Source organism: Lactuca sativa, chromosome 6, assembly GCF_002870075.4.
Source record: "Lactuca sativa cultivar Salinas chromosome 6, Lsat_Salinas_v11, whole genome shotgun sequence".
In the NCBI taxonomy this organism is placed as follows: Eukaryota; Viridiplantae; Streptophyta; class Magnoliopsida; order Asterales; family Asteraceae; genus Lactuca; species Lactuca sativa.
In genome coordinates, this window is record NC_056628.2 from 171370944 (window position 1) to 171392233 (window position 21290).

General features: G+C 35.7%; 2 protein-coding genes across 2 annotated transcripts; one reads left to right on the top strand and one right to left on the bottom strand.

Moving 5' to 3' along the window:
- The first annotated feature begins 4306 nt into the window (after nt 1-4306).
- Nucleotides 4307-6797, top strand: LOC111901919 (glycine-rich RNA-binding protein RZ1A). Its single transcript, XM_023897776.3, has 4 exons — nt 4307-4458; nt 5248-5364; nt 5455-5995; nt 6573-6797. Exons 2-3 carry the CDS (start codon nt 5254-5256, stop codon nt 5980-5982), a joined length of 639 nt encoding a protein of 212 aa, XP_023753544.1. The 5' UTR covers nt 4307-4458; nt 5248-5253; the 3' UTR covers nt 5983-5995; nt 6573-6797.
- Nucleotides 6798-12306: 5509 nt separating this feature from the next.
- LOC111901917 (U-box domain-containing protein 28) lies at nt 12307-13770 on the bottom strand. Its single transcript, XM_023897775.3, has one exon. It carries the CDS (start codon nt 13654-13656, stop codon nt 12421-12423), a length of 1236 nt encoding a protein of 411 aa, XP_023753543.1. The 5' UTR covers nt 13657-13770; the 3' UTR covers nt 12307-12420.
- Nucleotides 13771-21290: the final 7520 nt, after the last annotated feature.

A 21290-nucleotide genomic window follows, 5' to 3' on the forward strand; every position in this document is an offset into this window, starting at 1 on the left:
CCAAATGCCTGGGGCATTAAGAAGGGAAAAAGGTCTAGAATTGGATATGACTAAAATGATTAAGCAATTGTTGAGGACAATCTAAGGTTTACCAAAGATTGGTTGCTCAAGGACAGTTGGAAGTATAGTATTAATTATGGAAGGACCATATTGAAATAATTTGTAAGGAGGCAACTCTTGTTCATAAGTGATAGTCAAAATGGAATATGGAAATATTTCGAAGTTAGAAAGTATTCAATCTGTAAGATTAGGAAACTTAATGCAAGAAGGATGTTTCCAAGGAGTTGATCTCCTTTGGAATACTCTGTAATGATTGTTGTCAAGTCTTTGTGAATTTGTGCATAATCATTACAAGAGGATCAATGCATATAAGTTTAGAATCTTACAGATTTCAGTAAATGGCATGAATTTGGAATTCTTGCATTTGCAGTAAAGAATTGGGACTGTGAAATGAGAATCTTTGGAGTTATGTTCAATCGATCGAGTTCACAAAGTAAGGATCATAGACAAACATAGAGTGCATACTTGGTGTATGGAAAAGCTATTGTTTAAGAAAAATATAGTGTACATGCTTGGAGCATGGGACAACTAGTGTTTTTAATTCAAGTATAAAGTTGATAAAACCGAAACAATGAATAATGAGTAATCAGTATGGTGATAAATAAAAGTGTTTATTTATATTCATAGGGTTTGATACCATATTTGATTCATTTATTCTTGTGTTTCACTTTGCATGTTTTGACTTCCAGAATAAACTAGGTTATTCTTCCGGAATGACTAAGTTATTCAAAACATCCACAGTCGGTCATATGTTGGAAGTAGATATGAATCAAGACTGTCATGGGTTGGCTTGTAGAGGTCCAAGTTGGTGGACAAAGTTGTACTACAACACTCATGAGTGCTCATAAGTTCTGAGAATTGGATTCAACCTGCACTCATTTGAATCACTTCATGGATTTTATCACGAGTGATCATGAGACGATAATATCTTATATTCTTCAAACCTAGAGATATGAGTTGTTACTATGAGTTGATAGTACATTGATTGCACGAAAACGCATTGGTAACTCAATGTTATAAAACGTGCCTTTGTGTATGATTCAACAAGTAGTAGAACAAGCCATATGAGTCGAAGTTTATCCATTCCTTTTAACTTCGGGATAAAAGCGATATCTATGGTCCCCTCGATGATTTAATGATGACACATGTGAGTGCTTGGCCAAGCCAGGATTGATTTGATTTGTTCAATCAGTCAGTCGTCATGAATCGGAAATCGGGAAACAACAAATGGACAGAGAGAATGATTATAATCCATGTCTCAGTCCATATGATATCTAGAATGGAGGAATATATGATCCTTTATCTAATGGACAAGTTCGTTGACAAGATCAGAGTTCGACAGCGGCTTTAAGAGCTACGATTTCCAGTTAGGTTTTGAAGTCATACTCACTAATAGTTTTAGACTTATCCAAGTGGGAGACTGTTGGATTAATGTCTAAGTCCATAACTATATTTGATATGTACTTGACCCGACCCGGCATGGTCTATTTGGGTTGCACTTCACCGACACAATTTATATGGATATTCTTTTGAGAATAGTATATTTATGATTTATATTAATATATTATAAGTTCTAATATATTAATATATAATCATATTATTTAATTAGTATTGATCAAGAATTAATTTATAATTAATTAAGTGATCAAAATGAACTAATTAAATATGGACTCTTATATATATACATATATATATATATATATATATATATATATATATATATATATATATATATATATGGAATGTGCCAAGTTCATTTAGGTTGGGCTAAGCTTTCATGGATAGTCCATGGAGTGTTTAACCCATGGATCATGTGAAATGAAAGGTCATGGGTTTAACCCTAGTCTCCATACTATATAAAGATGTCATTGGTTGGTGAAATTGGCACTAGTGTGGTTACACTAAGAAGGGCTAGCCGATTTCACTAGAGAGAGCCAAGTATCCATATTCTCTAAAGTCTTCCAAGGTGTTTTGGTGATTTGTGATTCCACTTGAGGCTTCCACACTATTGGGGCTAAGCTCTTAAAGCTTGAACACATCAAGCTACATCAAAATGTATGTCACCTAACTAGTACTTTCTAGTATAAGAACTTCATAATATGCTAGTTAGGATTAAAGCCTTGGAAAGTTCTTATTTGCATGTATAATAGAGAAAACATAGATCCAAGGTTTATAGGGTTGCATGTACACCATAGGAGTGTTAGAGTGCTCAAAACCCAACAATAATCACATAGCCATATACTTCCTACACATACAAATCAATAGGTTGACATTGGTGCCTTCGACTCACTAGTGTAGTGAGAAGACTCACCTCTAACTGAAGATAACTGAATCTCACATTCGAGCTGTTGCTATCACGACTCCTCTCATTATTCAGAACCCAAAGACAACCCTAATTAATAATCAGGGTTTTAACCCATAATCAATGGTCCAAAACATCTTGTATCTTATTTAGGGCAAAAGACCATTTTGCCCTTCCCATACATGACCCAATGTTCAAGGCCCAATACCCCTAACGAGCCGAAGCCAAAAAATGGTCCAAAAGGGTTTTCTAGGAGTACGCCCTATGTACAACTTATTACGCCCAACGTACAACTTTTAACTTGGAAGGATTACGGGGCAACAACCCAGTACGCTCAACGTACTCAAGGTTACACCCATTTTACCCTTCGGAAATCTAGACCCTCTATTAAGGTCTTAAAGCTTTAAGACTTAACGTCCAAACTTCAGATCTAAACCTATTACACATCTAAAGTCATAAAGTTGTAACCTTTATGCCTTTTCATAAATCCTACCAAATCTTGTATTTTCAGCAAAGAGGATCGAATATGAACATGCCATAGCTACAATGATTTTGGATTTTGTAAGGATGTTTTGAATGCTTCCAGATGGATTTGGGTTGAAGTGAATCAGTTAATGAGCTTAAAGCTTGAAGTTTTAGTTGGTTAACAACATTAATTTGGAATACATAGACTAATGGAATGGTTTCAATTTATGATTCATTAAAGTTTATTTGTTTGTTCTATTAGATAATGATGTGTAAATGAATCAGATAATGATGTGTAAATGAATGAGGCGGTGTACATGTAGTGTGATCCATATAAGCATACAAATTGTTTTCATAGTTACTATAAGCTTGTTTTGTAAAGGTTAAATGCAAGAAATAATAACATACTTTGATTAATTTATTTATTATAGTATCATACTTTCACCTCTTCCTATTAGAATATTATATTTTGAAAGTCTATTTAGTTATAGCAATGTAATCCAAAACAAAGCAATTTTCATTGCTATAATTAAAGTTATTTATCAAAGTATAATGCCATAATAAGGAAAAAGCTGGGTAGGATTTTTAAAGTACAATGCCTTGATAAGAAAAAAATGAGCGTACACAACATAAAATGTGGTTCACAAGGAAACGAATACATGGCTAATTTGCATGACCAAATTACGAATCAATTATTTTCAGGCGATTCAAATTAAATTTGTTGAATTTTATTTGGATTTTAGTATGATTTCGTGGATCTGAAAATATTTATGTTTAATTTGGGTTTGTGTTTAATTTTTTATTTATGTTTAAGTTTGATATTTTATGGTGTTTTTATTTTTATTTTTTTTGTAATTATTTAGGTAGTTGTTTAGTTATTTCATACGCAGAAACATTGAATCTAATAAAAAATAATACATAAGGGTAAATGATTATTTTTAAGGTTTTTGGCATTGTGCACAACAAAGTTTGGCCATTTACACATCTAGTCACATTTTTTTTGTCTAATAGATCATTAAAGTCAAATTTTACCTATCAATTACACCATTATATGACTAAATACCGGAACAATCGGTTACCTGTCATTCAACCACGTCAGCATGTCACCCGTAAACCATATACAATTTCCTCCAAACCTTAATTAGCCGGTATTTTCTAATGTTAAGGACCAATTGAACACAAAAATACTTGAGTGACTAAATGTATAAGTTCGTCAAACTTTATTGTGCTACGGTGCTAAAAACCGTTATTTTTATAATTCAACACAACAATTCAAAAGTTCTAACCAAACAAGTTAGAAATTCAATATTTTTAGAAATCCAGGCTTCTTAAAAATTCAAATCCTCCTAAAGATCCATAATTCTTAAAAATTCAATCTTTACAAATTAATCTTATACCTAACAAAAATGTTGAAATGCTATTAAAACAATCGGAGAGGGACTTTGATTGCAGTATTTTTAAACCATAAGGGTACAAATTATAATATTTTGCCTAGTTAACTTAATAATCGACAAAAATCCTTCTCGAACCGAATTTGAGGTCTCCACCTCAATCAGATTAGGGTTAGGGTTTTGGAAAGTGAAGAGAAGGAACTCTCTCGCTTCTAGACGCAATCGTTTGCGAAAAAAACTGTAAGTACTTCGGCTCTTTACTCTACAACAGAACAGCATCTTAGATTCATCGTTCTCTTATACTTTACTTGTCGTATTTGCTAAACGCTGTTCTTGATCTAGTATCTGCAGCTATCCAGTTTCTGTGGGATGATTTTTCACTCCGTCGTAGCTTTATAGCTCTTCTTTTTCGTTCATGATGCATTAAATTTGTTTTCTCTGCATTTTGTTTCATATATTCGATAGGGACTCAACAATCTAAGCCAAGTCGTTTTGAACTCGAACATATTGATTTTTTTACGGCATACTAGCCCATAAGTTTTAATACAGTTTTGGCTTCAAATATCTCCGGTGACACGGCTGTTGTAAAAATGTTGATGATCCTAAACGATCTAGGAATCTAACACGTTTTGCCTAATCCGATAAGTGTAAATTGAAACCTTGGAGATTCTTTCACTGTAACTATTTCATTGGCCGCTTTTGGTGTTAGTATGATTTAGCTGGTTAAACATTTTCAGAGTTCATGTGGTAATTTCTCTCGCCAAAAATGGAGAAACCTGTAACAATATTTGTTTTCCAGTTTACTGTATTGTCTGATAAGACGTGAATGCAGTTTGGCTTTTCTTCACTTTGGAGTATCAAAGATTTGCAATTTAAGGGGTGTTTAGGTCACTTACTCAAATACAATGTTAGATCTTAGTTGAGACATTCAAAATTCCAAAATGTATTTGCTTTTTGCTGAAACAGAGTGATGGATTTATTCATCTCTTAGTTGAATGTGACACCTTCAATTTCTTCTTCTTCTTTCAGGTGAACATGATTGATCAGGATGAATATCGATGTTTCATTGGGAACCTTTCATGGTCAACATCTGACAGGGATTTGAAAGAAGCCTTTAAAAAGTTTGACCATCTTCTAGATGCAAAGGTAAACTCTTTTCATTTGTACACAAATTCGGGACATAAAGTTGCAATCTTTTTTCATTTGTACACTAATTCACATCTGTTTGTTTTCTAGGTGGTTATGGACAGATCATCAGGGAGATCACGTGGGTTTGGATTTGTTACTTTTGATGATGAAAAATCAATGGAAGATGCAATTGAAGCAATGAATGGAATAGATTTAGATGGGCGTCCGATTTCAGTAGACAAAGCTCAACCAAATCAAGGTGGCGGCGGTGGTGGTAGAGACCGTGATGGCGGTCGTGACCGTGACCGCGACAGGGGGAGGGACCGCGGGCGAGATCGTGATTATGGCGGCGGTGGTGGTGGACGGGGATCTGGCGGTGACTGCTTCAAATGTGGAAAGCCTGGACATTTTGCTCGTGAATGTCCATCTGGAGAAGGGTCAAGAGGTGGTAGTAGGTATGGAGGAAGAGATGACAGATATGGTGGTGGTGGTGGCGGAAGCCGCCATGGTCCTGACCGCGGCGGAGATCGAGATCGTTCGAGTGGACGGAATAGGGATTCCGGCAGTCGTGGTGGTTCGGGAAGCGATAGACGTGATCGCGATCGTGATCGTTCTGGTCCCTATGAACGCCCTTGATTATGCATCTAAGGTAATCATTTTTAGTTTCTGTTAATAAAAACATTTTAGATTTAATTTTTTTTAGCTATTGTAATAATACATAAACAGAACAGTTTGTACATTGTTTGACATACCGAGACAGGCATCAAATGGGACAAAATTTACAATTTTTTGTCCCATCCAAAAGGGTAGAACAAGGTGGGACAGAGACTCACTTTCTATCTCTCATTTGTTAAAAAGACGTAAATGCCCTCCTCATCCTAATCATAAAAAATAGCCCTAAAAAGCTTGTTGAGTCCTTTCTTGTCGACTCCAGTGTAACAAATGCAGCCGAAGGCTGCATTTGTTATAATGGACACGACACTATTGAAACTGGTCAAAGCTTTGTAGGGTTACTTTTTATGATTAGAATGTGGAGGGCATTTATGTCTTTTTAACAAATGAGAGATAGAAAGTGAGTCGCTTTCCTACCTTGTTCTACTTTTTTAGATGGGACAAAAAATTGTAAATTTTGTCCCATTTGACACCTGTCTCGGTTCAATGTATGTTAAACACAGTACAAATTGTTGTGTATAACAAGTGGGGTGTAATGGTTGTTGATATTTCAGGTGTGGCAGGTAAAGAAGCTGGATGTAGCAAAACATGAGTGATTTACGTGAGATTGCATTCAGTCCCATTTTGGATAATGTGAAACCGGAAATCTATAATATATATAATATATTTTAATTTCCAGATTCTAGTATTTGTTTATCTTTCGAACAACAAATTTCTTGACATGTTGAATGGATCTGTTTTCAGTGTTTGTTAGATTTATTTGGTGCTTGATTTGAGTATATTGTTTTGTTTCCAGTTGATCTGAATTATGTTTAAAGCTTTAGCTTTGTTAAAACAATTTTCAAAATTACTTTTTTAATGGTTTGTGAGTGGATGATGTGGATCTCACTAGAAATCCGCAAAACAGGCGAATTAACAAAAGATTAATTTTTTTTTTTTTGCAAAAACCATATTCTGCAGAACAAAAGGCATTCCACAAATTGTTTTTATAGAATTTTCATTTTTGTAGTGGGAACAATTCATAAATGCATTTCCCCTAAAAGAAATTGTGTCCAGGTGTGGTGAATGTTAAAAGGAGGTGGTTTAATGATATAGCATCCTTTGTTTTAGTAATGGACAACCCTTTTGATATGATAAGCCGATTTTATTTCAAATCATCGACTCAAATCGGTTTGCTTTTAAAATAGTCGAAATCTTTGCTTTTTTATTTTGAAAAATACATGAAAATTACTATATTGTTATCGTTTTAATGGTTTAGTTATTATATTTTAATTTCGTAACAGCTAATCAAGTTTGGCATAGTTTCTATTTTGATCGTTTTTTTACTATAACATGTTAAAAGTTGTTTTTAGTATAAAATTTAAAATATAGTTAGTATTTAGTGGGAATAAACATCATAAATGGTCGTTGTGGTTACTTAAAATCTGAAGTTTAATCCTAGTGGTTTAAAAACCTCACAGATGGTTTCTGTGGTTTTAAAACTTTTAACAAATGATCCTTTTCGCTAACTCCGTTAGCATTTAACCGTTAAGTGAAAAACATTTCTGTCATTTCACAACCACAGGACCAATTATGATGATTTGCCTTATTTAAAAAAAAAAGAATTTTTTTTTAATATTAAATGGCCCCACCCTCTCTCTCATTCTCCTTTCTCTCTCTCTCTCTCTCTCTCTCTCTCTCTCTATATATATATATATATATATATATATATATATATATATATATATATATATATATATATATATATATATATATATATATACCCTCACTTCTCTCTTCCCTTCCCGTTTTTCTTCACCACCGGCCAAGAAGAGGTTGCCTCCATCCCGATGGTGTAGTAGCCTACCTAATCCCTAGCTCTTCCCTTCGTGATTACGACCAACCCCGACCTCCCATACCACCATTCGAGCTCACCAACGTCGCGTAGCACCCTCCCTTGGTCATTGTTGTCTTCCCTTCGTTCCCACAGTCCCATTGTAGGGTTAAATACCAAGGAAGAAACGAACTCGTCGGAAAAACGGGATCGCCGGTCTCGGCAACAGATCTTCCACACCAAACCTTTTCTGCTTCTTGCGTGTTTTTTCCCTTCTCAAATTGATGAAGACGATGACCCTATACCCTATTAGTTGTAACCTGTGAATACAACCTTGTAAAGGTAATCATATCATCAGATTTCTAATCAAGAAAAAGAAACGATTGATTGAATGATCGGTTGCTTCATTAAGTGTTGATTTACAGAGTGGAATGATCAATCAAAGTGGAATGAATACAATAAGATATAAGGATCAAATTAACAAGATCTTCCAAATTGAGTGAATTACTCACGCATTCCACAACATGAAATCTCAATTTTCAAGACTAGGATTGAATTGATGATGAGCAGTAGTAGTAGAAGATTGATAATGATAGTTGAAAATTTGATTGAAGACTCGCAAATTCCACATCATGAATTTAGATTAGGAGGCAGAATCGAGAAGTCAAGGAAGGAGGTGACACCGTCTGGAGGCGATGCGACAGTGGGAGGAAGGAACGAGAGATCTCAGTCACCATTATTTCTTGTGTGGAAGACGGAGGCGGCTAAGGAATTCTGGGTGGTGGTGCCTTTTAGGATCTGATCGAGGGTTTAGAGAGAGAGAGAGAGAGAGTGAGAGAGAGAGAGAGAGAGGGTGGGGAAATTTAATATTAAATAATTATATATATATATATATATATATATATATATATATATATATATATATATATATATATATATATATATATATATATATATATATATATATATATATATAGGGAAAAGTGAATATACCCTTAAGGGTATACAAACTTAGGTACCCAAACTCACCATACTACATCGTTTTGTATCATATATATACATTGTAACTGTCTAATGTTCTTATAATTCAACTTCTAACTTGATTTCATTCAAAGATTTTTATAAATTTCACATTTATTTTCCTCTTACATAATTTTCATTTTCAACTATAATATATATAGCCTAATTGATGTTCGTCAAAAAGATGTGATGTAAGAGGAAGATAATAATGGAATTTTGAAAATCTTGAAAGTAAATCAAGTTAAGGATTGAAGTTGAAGAACATTATAATAAATATATAAAAAAAAACGACGTATTATGGTGAGTTTGGGTACCTAAGCTTATATACCCTTAAGGGTATATTCACTTTTCCCATATATATATATATATATATATATATATATATATATATATATATATATATATATATATATATATATATATATATATATATATATATATAAAATAAGGCAAAACATCATAAATGGTCCATGTGGTTGTGAAATGACAGAAATTTCCTTCACTTAACGGTTAAATGTTAACGGAGTTAGCGAAAATGACCATTTGTTAAAAGTTTTGAAACCATAGGGACCATCTATGAGGTTTTTAAACTGTGAAGACTAAACTTCAGATTTTGGGTAACCAAAGGAACCATTTATGATGTTTTTTCTTTAGTGATTTTATTGAAATAGTTAGTATAAACAAAATTCATTAAATACAATATAAGGGTATGTTTGGTTGTAAACAAATTTCAAAGAGAAATTTGAAAACATAGAAAAATATTTTTGGTTCAACTTTTTTTCCAAAATTTTTCTATGAAAAGAGAGTTTTTTGATTTTCTAAATTAAATATAACTTGTAAAAGGTAATATGTTAAATATTGTATTGACTCAATTAGTTTTAATCACTTTTTGTAATTTTTCTAAAATGGAAAATAAAACTCAATAAGTTTTAATCAAAAGTGTTTTTTAAATTTTCTATTGAAAATAAAATCTCTATTATGCTTTTTTTTTCTTGAATATTTTTCAAGAAACTGAAAATAATTTTTTATAACCAACAGCACTTCTTTGTTTTCCATAAACATTTTACAAAATGAGTCCCATAAAACCATATTCGTTGGGTATCATGCAAAATGACATGTGAAAATAATTTTTTTCTATAAATAAATTATACAACCTAGTGCCTAACTAAGAAATCTTATGCTGGTATACGTGTAAAAGAGTATTGGGAAATTTTTTTTTCAGGTTACAATGCAAAAATGCATTTGCGTATGGTGCCTACGAAAATGCTCAAATATATAAAAAAGTTCTCTACATGGTAAAAGAATTATAGTCAAATTCAAACTAATATATAAGAAAAAGTTTATTCGAATAAGTCCATTGTCCTATTCAGCTATGTTGAGATAAAAGTGTTTTTAAATAACGTATTAAAATATTATTAATTTTATTAAATATGATACTGTTTGTTTAATAAGATGAGTAGAAAAAAAAATATAAGAATATATTTAATTTCTCTTTTAAATAATATAAAATTGAAAAACTTAAAAAGATATACTGAGATATGGGTTAAACAGTTAGAACCACTTCCGACCCATTGAGATCCGCTACATAGGCATCTCCGAAAGTTGTGGTTATTTTTTAATATTTTTAAAGTTTAGTTTATTTATTAGAAAAAGCTAATTAATAACTTACGTTATCTTTTTTTATTTCAAAACTTAAATTCAATTTTATTACATTTTTTAGAATGATTTAAATAAATATCCATTATTTTATTTTTAAATCAAAATATTTTGTCTAAATCTAAAAGATATTTATATTGTTAGACCAAAGATCCTTTATCATTTGCATTCATTTTGGCTCTATATTAAGTCCCTTAATTAGGATTTTAATTTACAAGTTAATGAAGCTTATGTAAGTGTGTTCTAGAATTTCATGATTGTTAAAAAATTAAAATCCAATTAAAAACAAAATAAGGAAAATGACTAATACGTATACCACATGCCTTATCAAAAACATTGAAGTTCCTTGTTAAATTAAAAAATCCTGATTAAAATTGTAACCACTAATACTACTAGACCAAACCTACAAATAAAGCAAAACCAAATAAACGAAATCCGTAATTTATTCATAAAGTTATAAAAAAGTGAAATATAGAATATGAAATGGTAGCTTTTAGAACAATTTTTGTAACTATTCTTGATACCAATAAAGGAAATAATGGCATTTAACTAACGTCATATATTCTTCACACAAAAAAGAAAACACATTTGGTTTAAAACATGCCAACATCAAGAATCAAAACCACTTTAAATCATGTCCAACAATTACCCGATTTTAGGGTCAAAAGCATCAACCTATAAATATTTGTCAAACCATAAAAGTCAAAAACAGTAGTCCCTGCTTTTAGTTTAATTAATCTAATTCATCTTTCTCATATAAATATAATTTATTTTATATTCTGTCACGTAATAGTTAATACTGGTTTTGTCTTTATACATCTCCAAAAGCATCTTCTCTTACAGGTATTGGTCAAAGTCTAAGGTAGAAGTTGTCCATACGTAGGATTCAAACCAAACGTTAATCCTTATTCAAATTTGGAAATTTTTATATTTTAACATGCGGAATTTCATATGCAAAGCCATTAGACAAGAAAAAAAAATAGATGATCATTTTTTTTAATAAATTCCTTTTACAATACAAAACAGAGGTGTATGTTTGTGGTTGAAAACATAAAATGTAAATAAGTATTAGCTTTTGAGAGGTTTTATAAGTTTTTAAGATTTTTTAACTTTTTCTTTTTACATTTTAATTTATTTTATATATTTTTATATTCTTACTGAACAATTCTAAACAAACAAAAGTTACATTTCTAACTAGTCTTGTCAAATATAAATACCTTAATATTTTCTAATATTTTTCACCGGGACTAGCTTTTATCTAACAAATTTCTTCAAGCAATCGAATCGCGCTTTATATATTAATTAACCGAAAATCAAAAACCATAGATATGAACTATTATATATAATAAATATAAATTATTTTATAACTTCATAATATAAAATCTAATTTAACACATAAAAATATTAACCATTAATACATCGACAACAACAACAATACCTTAACGCCATAAAAACCAGATGACTTGCCCACAATGAGTGGTCTCATTCGTTCGAAAGCGCCAACTCAAAATGAAAAATAAGCAAATAAAAAAAAAAAACAAATGAAAACATTAAAACTAAAAGTATACATAAAAGAGGGATAAGGGTAAACAAGTAAAACAATACAAATATGCAACAATAAAAATAATACTAGCAAAACCTATTAAACACTTATATTAACACTTAACTTTTCAGATAAATAGATTCTATTAATTCATTTCAATTATTATTATTTATTTTTTTGCAATTGTTTGTAAGAAAATTATAGTAAAAGACAAAATTAGGTTTTATGCAATTGCTTGATGGTAGTGGTGGAGGGAGGGACCAATTTGTCATTTTATAATAAAAATATGATTTACAGCTTTTTGATCTAAAATCGTAAGTCAGATGAATTCTAAAAAAAAAAAAAAAAAAAAAAAGTTGTATAGACCGAGTCAATACGGCGTGATGTGAGTTGTCCGCGTTTCGTAGCTCGCCAAACATGACTTTGAGTTAACTCGGAAAACCTTGACCAAGTCGCCGCACATTTGCCTCACTGTGCCGGAGCAATTACTCTGCATCACGAGCAACACCTTCGTCAATCCATTGTTTCTCATTGCAGATTCCTGAGCCATTCGATCTCTTGACATGTAACACAAGCTCCAGATCACTCCGATTCCGTGATCCGTCGCCGCCGGTGATACTTTCATCAGCCGGTGTACGACCGCCGTTACACAGTTCTCGTCTTCAGAAATCGCCGTCCGTCCTTCGGTGCATGTCGACACCATCTCTAGTATCTTCATCACTTTTTCAATCACGGGGATTGTGTTTTCCGGACCGGAGAGGATTTTACCGGCGGTTCTCACGATCCCGAGACGGACGAGTTCCTTTTTCGATTGGCGAGATGTAGAAACGGCGATCAGAGCTGCGAATCCTGCCTCCACCGCCTTTAGGTCGGTTTCGGAACTTGTTAAGCGGTATAGCTCTTTTAATAAGGTGATTTGATCGGCGATTACTCGGCGAGATTCGTTGTCAAACGCCGCGAGTGATTTCATAACCCTAGCTGCGCTGATTCTAGCATCCAAACCGCCTTTCTGAAGAACGAAAGTGAACGGCGACAATGAGGCATCGTCTGAATTCAAGTTGATTAATTGCTCTTTAACTCCTTTCTCAGGGAGAATCAGATCCAAAGCAGTGACCAGCAATTCAACAACTTCAATCTCATTACTAATTCTTAAATTCCTCGCTAGCGTCGGAACGAATCCGTCCAATTTCGCCAACGATTCTCTGTTTTCAATCGACAATTTCGCAAAAGTAACAATACTCGATAGCGTACCTAACGAAAGGAGTTGCGGTTGCGTCTGTTCGTTGTTAATCAATTTCTTTAAGGAATCAAAGGCAAGATGGTTGTTGAATGAGGCGTTTGAGGCAGGGCTGAGGAGATATGAATCAGACCATACACGAATGAGACGGCGGAGTGTGAGGTTAGGGACGACATCGGTGGATTGAAGGACTTGCATGGTGGCGGGACAAGTATTGTGGCCGGAATCGAGCCATTTCTGGATGCTGGCCCGGTCATAGGTGACGCCGGTACATAGACTGACCGGAGATTTCATGACGTCCATGGAAATCGGGCACTTGAAGAAGCTGGGAACACTCAGGTACAATCCGTTGCTCTTTTCTCTCGCCATTTGTGTGTGTTTTTGTGTAGGAATCAATTGTGTGTTTAGACTTTTTAGAGAGAGAAAGAGATAGAGAAGTTGGAGGGTATAAAGAGAGAGAAGTTTGGGGTCTTTGAAGGGACGGGGTGAGAGAGAGAGTCAAAGGGGAAGAGATGACGTCATTTAGTCAACGATTCGTTGTTGTGTGGGTACTTGTTGGGTTGAAGTTTTGTAAGTTTATCAATTTTTTATTTGTTTAGGTTTAAAAAAGATAAAGTTTCAGAATTGGTCCTTTGGTTTACCAAAATTTTCATTTTAATGACAACATTGCAAAATATCACACCGATGGTCCTCGTAGTTTTATCTTTTCACGTGGTTGGTCATTATCTATACGAAAGACTATATTGTCCTTTATAATGTATTTTTTTTTCTTTTCTTCAACCTATTTTAATTTTTATTAATATTAAATTAAAAAACACCCCATCCCACCCCATACTTAAATCGTTTTTCCTATACATGATTCATCACCACCCCGATTTCAACTCCAAACACCACCTTGATCATCTCCGACCTCCTTTTCTAAACCCTACCATTACACCTTAGCCTTTAGGGCAAGAAAGGCTTCATACTCATAATGTAAATTAATACCTATCACTCATGTTAGAACCAAGACTAGGCTAATAAAACCATTTGAGGATGTAAATCCTTCAAGGGAGGAAGACTTGGGGTGTAATCAATGTCAAAAGTAGTTTTGTCGTATTCAAGGTAGCTCTGTCAAGCATAATCGAGGGCTGAGAATGAGTAGTTTAGCTTGTATTTCTTTTTCCTCTGAATTTGAAGCGTCGTCAATGGTTCAATCAACACTCATTTGGGTAGTTTTCTTAGAAAATAATATTATTCCCCTGTATTGATGGGTTTCTTAACCATAGCCTTAGGGTTTAGCTTCCCACGACATGCTTTACATTTTTTCATGATGGGCTTTAGTAGAAAAGGAGGGACTGTAACCAATGACCGGTGGAAGAAGGCTGTCAGGTGGAGCATCCGATGGTTGAAGCTCTATAACGGGGTGAGGAAGTAAACTCTTGAACTACAAAAGAGAGGCGAGGAAGGCACTAAGGTGGTAGGATGACGCCGAGGCTTCTCGTATGGGGACGAAACTGAGGGGACCCGACAACTTTAGGGTTTCTCAAATGTGTGTCGCCGAAGAAGGTCGTGTCTCACCGAAGAATATGAGAAAGAAAGAGAGGTAGAGATATAAGATGTTTTTTTCTTTCCATGGGTCTAAAGAGGGGAAGAAAGGCTTGAGTTTAATTAGGGTTATGGTAGTTTTTTTTAGTTTTAAAATATTATTTTAAAATAAAAAGGAAATCAAATTGTAAAAGAGTAGGTGTACAATAATAACTTTAAAACAAAATAAAACACAAGGATCAACCATGCCAGAAACTAAACCACAAGGACTAATGACGTGACACTTTTTATAGTTGTATTTTACTTTTTGTAAACCATAAGGACATATTCTTAAATTTTGTCTTGAAAAGGAGATGAAAGCGTGTTTAATCATATAATGGAAGTCATAACTAGCATTAAAAAACAATATTATTAAGAAAAAAGTAATGTTTCTATATCAGATAGATGTAAAACGACGAAATATTTATAATTTTTGTTTATCTATTTGATTACTAATTATTTTGAGTAAATTACACAAATCATCTACGTGTGGTTTGTGAGTTGTGACTTTGTATTTCGTTTTTATCGTTTCTTTTTCGTTCAGATGGAACTATAGCTCTATTTTGTTATAAGTTTAATCCCCGACAAATTACAAAAACTATCATATTCTTTCTTATTTTTAATTTATTTTTGTTGTTTTTTATTTTTATAATAATATAAGAGTAAATCACATGCTTGGTCGTAATATTTAGGTTTTATTACACCTCTCATGTAACTATCATCATTATTTCAACATTGGTATCTATTTCAAACTATATTAACGAGGTTAGTCTCTTGGACTAACTCCTGTTAGTTTGCTTATGTCAAGAATCATGCACACAAGTGTATTTTAGTCATTTTAATCATGTCTTCCCTTTCTACTTCCCCTCTTAGCTTCTTTTTCAAACGTGCATGTTTAATCAGGAGAAACCCATATTTGTTGTTTAGCTGATACCTAAGATTGATTCAAACTTGATTTTGGTTCCACAACTAGCTATCTGTGTTGGGGTGTTGAGTGAACATGGATGTGGAGAGATGAAGTGACAAAATGAAGGGGGGTGTTATTTTTCTCCAAGTGGAGAAGGCGATATTGGTGGCCGTCGTGACAAGATGGCAAAAGGTAAAAGGAAGCAAGTGACACAATCTCTTGAAAGCCATCCAAACATTGGTTTTAACGACCCAACCTATGCTCTTTCTTTATATTAACAATAACCATGTTTTTTGGGAACATTTGTCATACAATTTGCACACATCCAAAATCCAATCAATTTGATGCATGTTCATAGAAAAGGGAATCCAATTCATGAATCAAACCCATAAAGAAGACAATTTACAAAAACAAATCAATTTGAACTTTGGTTTTCATGAAAGATAATCCAATGAGAAAGGTGGCATGTCCGTTGATTACTATGTGGGAACCTTCTTGGATATGACAAAATTTTCAAATGATTGGGTATCTAATGAGATATCCAAGATCATGATGTATATATTATCCACATAGATATAATAGAAGATGTCATGGACCTTGTTGACTCCATGTCACATGGAAAATGAGTCACTGATAGATTGCGATCAGAGTCTATCGATTATCGAAGGCTATGGAAGGCCCAATAAGCCAAAATTAGAGGAAACTATGAGGAATGAGATTTAGCCCATGTATGTTAGAAATTTGAATTGATATGACACTTGGTGTTAAAACAATATAATGTTTATAGATCTTCAAAAGATGATAGTCATGATAGTCATTGATAGGAACCAACATATATTTAAATGAAGATGGGTTGTGAAAGGTATGTAGGCTTGAGAAGTCCATTGATGGGTTCTAACAAGCATCTCATGTTTGAATCATTTGCTTCGATGAGAAATTCAAAAGTTGAATTACGAGAAATAAAAGATATTCCTATAAATGTTGAAGCTAGTGAGAGCGATGTTGTCCCTTCTATTGAAATAGGAAACGGTGTTCTAACATTGCTAAGTGTGAAAGCTTTACATAACTTAGAAATTGTTTCGATGTGAATCACATGGGAGGAACAAGAAAGTGTACTTAGAGTCTATGGAGATAGTGTAACACCCTGTTTCGAATCGTTTCCCATTACGAGGTGGTGATCAAGGAGTAGGTATTAGCATACTTAGAACCCTTGAAGAGTTGAGTTTGGGCTCATTTGGAGGTGGATGATGTAGTTTGGATGATCTGGGTATTCGGTTTGTGTTTTGGAGCCCAAGTGTATCGGTAAAGGTGTTGGTTCGGGTCTTTTATGAATTTTGGATTTAATTTCGGTTGTTTTTAGACTAAATAAAGGTTACATACATGTAGGGCTTTTCGTTACCTTTCCGTGGATATAAAGAACGTCAAAAACGGATAAGGGATGCAAAAGTTATGATCATTTGAAGTTAGAAGGGTTTGGACCAAACCGGGTACACATGGTGTACAAGGGAGGTACAATGGCGTACACGGGAGTTTGGACGCGGATACATTTAGGAATGCCCTACGTTGCCGAAGGGAACACGCTATGTTCGTCAGGCCAGATTAAACCCTAATTTAGGGTCTTGGACCCTATTTAAGCACCTTAACTCACCTCCAACCCTCATTTCCTTCAACATCCATCCTCTCTAACCCGAAGAATGAAACCCTAGCCTCCATTTGAGTGATTCTTGAGCTTCAAAGTTATTTATGAGTATTTTGATGCTTGAGGAGGAAGAAGGAACTTCTTGAAGAGTCATTGCTTGATTTGGAGCTTTTGGATCCATGCTTTTTGCACCTAGATCTATCTTCTGGAGGTATAAAGTCTCAACCTTGACAACTCTTTCATGTAGATCTAGCTAAGTGGTATTTTGTTATGAATTTGGTCCCTTGAGGTGGTTCTTGTGAGTAGAAGTTACTCCAGAACCTTTAATATTCATATTTGGTCCTTGTTGAGGTTATGGAGTCATAAAGTTTGGATATTGATAGGTAAAAACCTTCCATGCATGATTTGGTAGTTATTTGATGAAGTTTAGGGACTTAGGGTTTTGATAGGTAAAAACCTTCCATGCATGATTTGGAAACTTTATGACTTAAGAAGTCTTTGAAATCAGATTTGGAAGTTTGGATTGAGGTCTTAAGGTATTAAGAAGTTTTATGACATTTTAAAGTGATTTTGACATTTGGAGTTCATCTTTGGTGTCGGGCTTCATTAAGCCATGCAAAGGCTTAAAGCCTTCGACTTTATGGATTAAGTCGCTGATATGAAGTTATTTTGAGGATTTGGACATTAGACTTAAGGTATTAAGACATTTGGTATGATTTTTGGTCAATGGTTGGGATACGTTGTGCGTTCATCTCGGGAACGTGGCACGTTTAGGCAAGGGGTCCCGATCTATCTTCAAAAAATGTTACATGCCATGAATCATTAGTGGTTTAGCGAAGGGTTGTTTCTCTTATAGTGGGTTTGGAGTGTTCGGTGTTATATTGTTTTAGTCGAGATCGGTTCAGGGGCATTGTATGGAAGGTTTATGGTCAGGATTCAGCAAGTTAGTGGTCCAGTATCGCCAGGATTCAGTGGTTTTAGCAATTGTGCTTGGATTGGTTTTTGGGGGTGCCGAGGGAAGTGGTTTATTGCTGAGTTTTTGGTTGGAGCATCCGCCCTTTGGACGTCAAGATTTGAGTGGGATATAATTTTTAAGCATCTGGGATTATCAGTGTTGCTGTGATTCTGGAGGTGTTTAGCTGGTCATTAGGGGTTATGCAGTCTTTTGGGATGGGTAGTGATGAAACACTAGCATTGGTAAACGCCGGTTGTCTGCAGATTGATCATTGGAGGGTAAAAAGGATTAGGAATCCTTCAATTATCATGTTCTGTGAGAACTTAGTCGAATAAAATTGGGGGAGAATCGTTCAGGTACTCAAGAGCAGAAGTAGTTGTGAAAATAGGATGAGTTTCGCATCCCCATCGAGGAGGAAGGCGGCCCAAGTGGCTGTCTGAATCGAGGATTGTTTAGGTTGGGTGTTCGGGAAATGAAACGTCCCAAAATTTAAGACTAAAAATTTCTTTTAATAGAATATTACTTAAAGTAGAAATCATCATTTCAAAACATAAACGGAGTATTAGTTTTCAAAACACATGTTCATTATCAGAGTAAAACATTCCCAGGCTGACTAATCTATGGTGTGTGCCATGCGATCATCCCGAGCTCCGTCATCCGCTACCGGAAGTACCTGGAACCAAAACTGAAAGCCGTAAGCACGAAGCTTAGTGAGTTCCCCAGATACCACATACCATACAAACCATTCATAGTCAGGAACCATACATAACTGACTTATCCATAACCAAGTAAGGTGCTATGTGCCAAACATAGTCTTGCCATTATGCCACGGGCCGCACGTGGTCTTCCTGGTCAAGCCTGGGCCGCTCCCTGGGTCTTACAGACAAGTTCCAAGGGCCACCCCCTGGTCTTACAGACAAGTGCCAAGGGCCACCCCCCGGTCTTACAGACATGTGCCAAGGGCCACACCCTGGTCTTCTATGCAAGTATCACAAAGACAACCGTACATACTACTCTACTTAGCTAAACATCATACAATGTGCCAGAAGCCACCTCCTGGTCTTTCATATCTATAGCATACAATGCGCCAGGAGCCACCTCCCGGTCTCTCATACATATTGCCTAGGGCTAACCCCCGGGTCTTCCTGTCATACATAATAACATACTGTGTGCCAGGAGCTGCCCCCTGGTCTTTCATGCATATACTAAATGAGCCGGCATTGGTGCCTTAGACCCATACAAACAGTGAGGAGACTCACCTCGCACTGCTGAACTCTGCTGATAACCCTCTGTCGCTGACCGACAACTCTCTAAACTCCTGCTCCTCTAGCTCCCCGGGCTACCAATATCAAAGCAACACTGAGTCTAACTGACCCCGGAAAGACAACCAACTCAACTCAGGTCAAAGTCAAAGTCCTGGTCAAAGTCAACCTTCCAGGTCAACCCTACTCGTCGAGTCACCCTACTGACTCGCCGAGTTCATAAGTCCAGAGTCCTTCCACTCGCGACTCTACTCGCCGAGTCAGCCCCTGACTCGCCGAGTCTACTGATTCCCGATTCCTGTCCTGTCCAACTCACTGAGTTCTTGCTCGACTCGCTGACTCGAGTCTTAACTCGAAGGGTTTGGGACTACGCGACCTGACTCGCTGAGTCTAAGAGCGGACTCGCCGAGCACCCGACAATCTTCATCCAACTCGCCGAGTTCATGCCTATCTTCATCTGACTCGACGAGCTGTTCATCCCACTCGTCGAGTTCCTCCTCATCTTCAAGCTACTCGCCGAGTCCATTCGGTTTCACAACATGCAGGGGACTTTTGAGTCATGCAGGGACTCCAAACCATAGATCCATACACCCAAAGCTTAATCCCTACGTAAAGTTGCAAACTTTACGTATAACTAAAGAGATCTAGGCTCAAAACATACTAGGGTTTGGTTTAAGGACAAAAGGGCTTCACCAACTACTCATCTCCTGATGCTTTATGACATATTGGACCATCCCATCAATAGATGTGAAGTGCAACAACACATCTAAGCCCGTAACTCGATTTGGGTCTCAAACAACTATAAAACCCCCAAATCTCATGATAAAATAGGTCTAGATGCAAAGAAAGGAAAATGGCAGCTTAATACCTCCAAGATGAACACAACTGAAGTAGATTTCGAGCACACACCTCCCCCCCTTCTTGATCTTCAAGTTCCTTCCCAAAGTTCCTTCCTCTCAAAGCTATTTCTCTCAAAGATGGAAGCTCACACAAAATTAGGGTTTACAGGTTCTCTGGAATGATATGGGGGCTGGGGAAGGGACATAACACCCTTTATATAGGATACAACTCCCGGAATTAGGGTTTTCCTCGCACAGACTAGACTCGCCGAGTCACCTTGGTCGACTCGTCGAGTCGGTCACTTACTCCTCGACTCGGATCCCGCTCGGACTCACCGAGTTCCTCCTTGGACTCACCGAGTCCCTCCTAAATTTAGGGTTTTCTTCCCTTTCTTGGTCTTCAAAACTTTGGGGTGTTACAACTCTCCCCCACTTAAACTAAACTTCGTCCTCGAAGTTTGCCATGGCCCACCGCCTGCGATCTGCCTCCAATACTCCACCAATTAGTCCAACACCAGCTGCCTACCTTCGCTGGTCTTCCTCCTGGTTACTAGCATCAATCCTTGCGGATAATCATCTCGGGTCAACCCTAACCCTGAACATTCTGGAAACACATCTTACTCAACCGACAATCATTCTGGTACTTTCCGAGTACCGCAACTGAACCTATAGGGGTTCACCCCTTCTTTCCTTACGCAATTCCCTTGCCTTCCCTAGGCGATGATCCAAAAACAACTATCTCCTCAGTCACTGAGAAGGTCCTAACCTTCGCCAACTTCATCCCTTCCGCTACTGCCCACACGGGTCATCACTGCCAATAGCCACTGAAACTCCT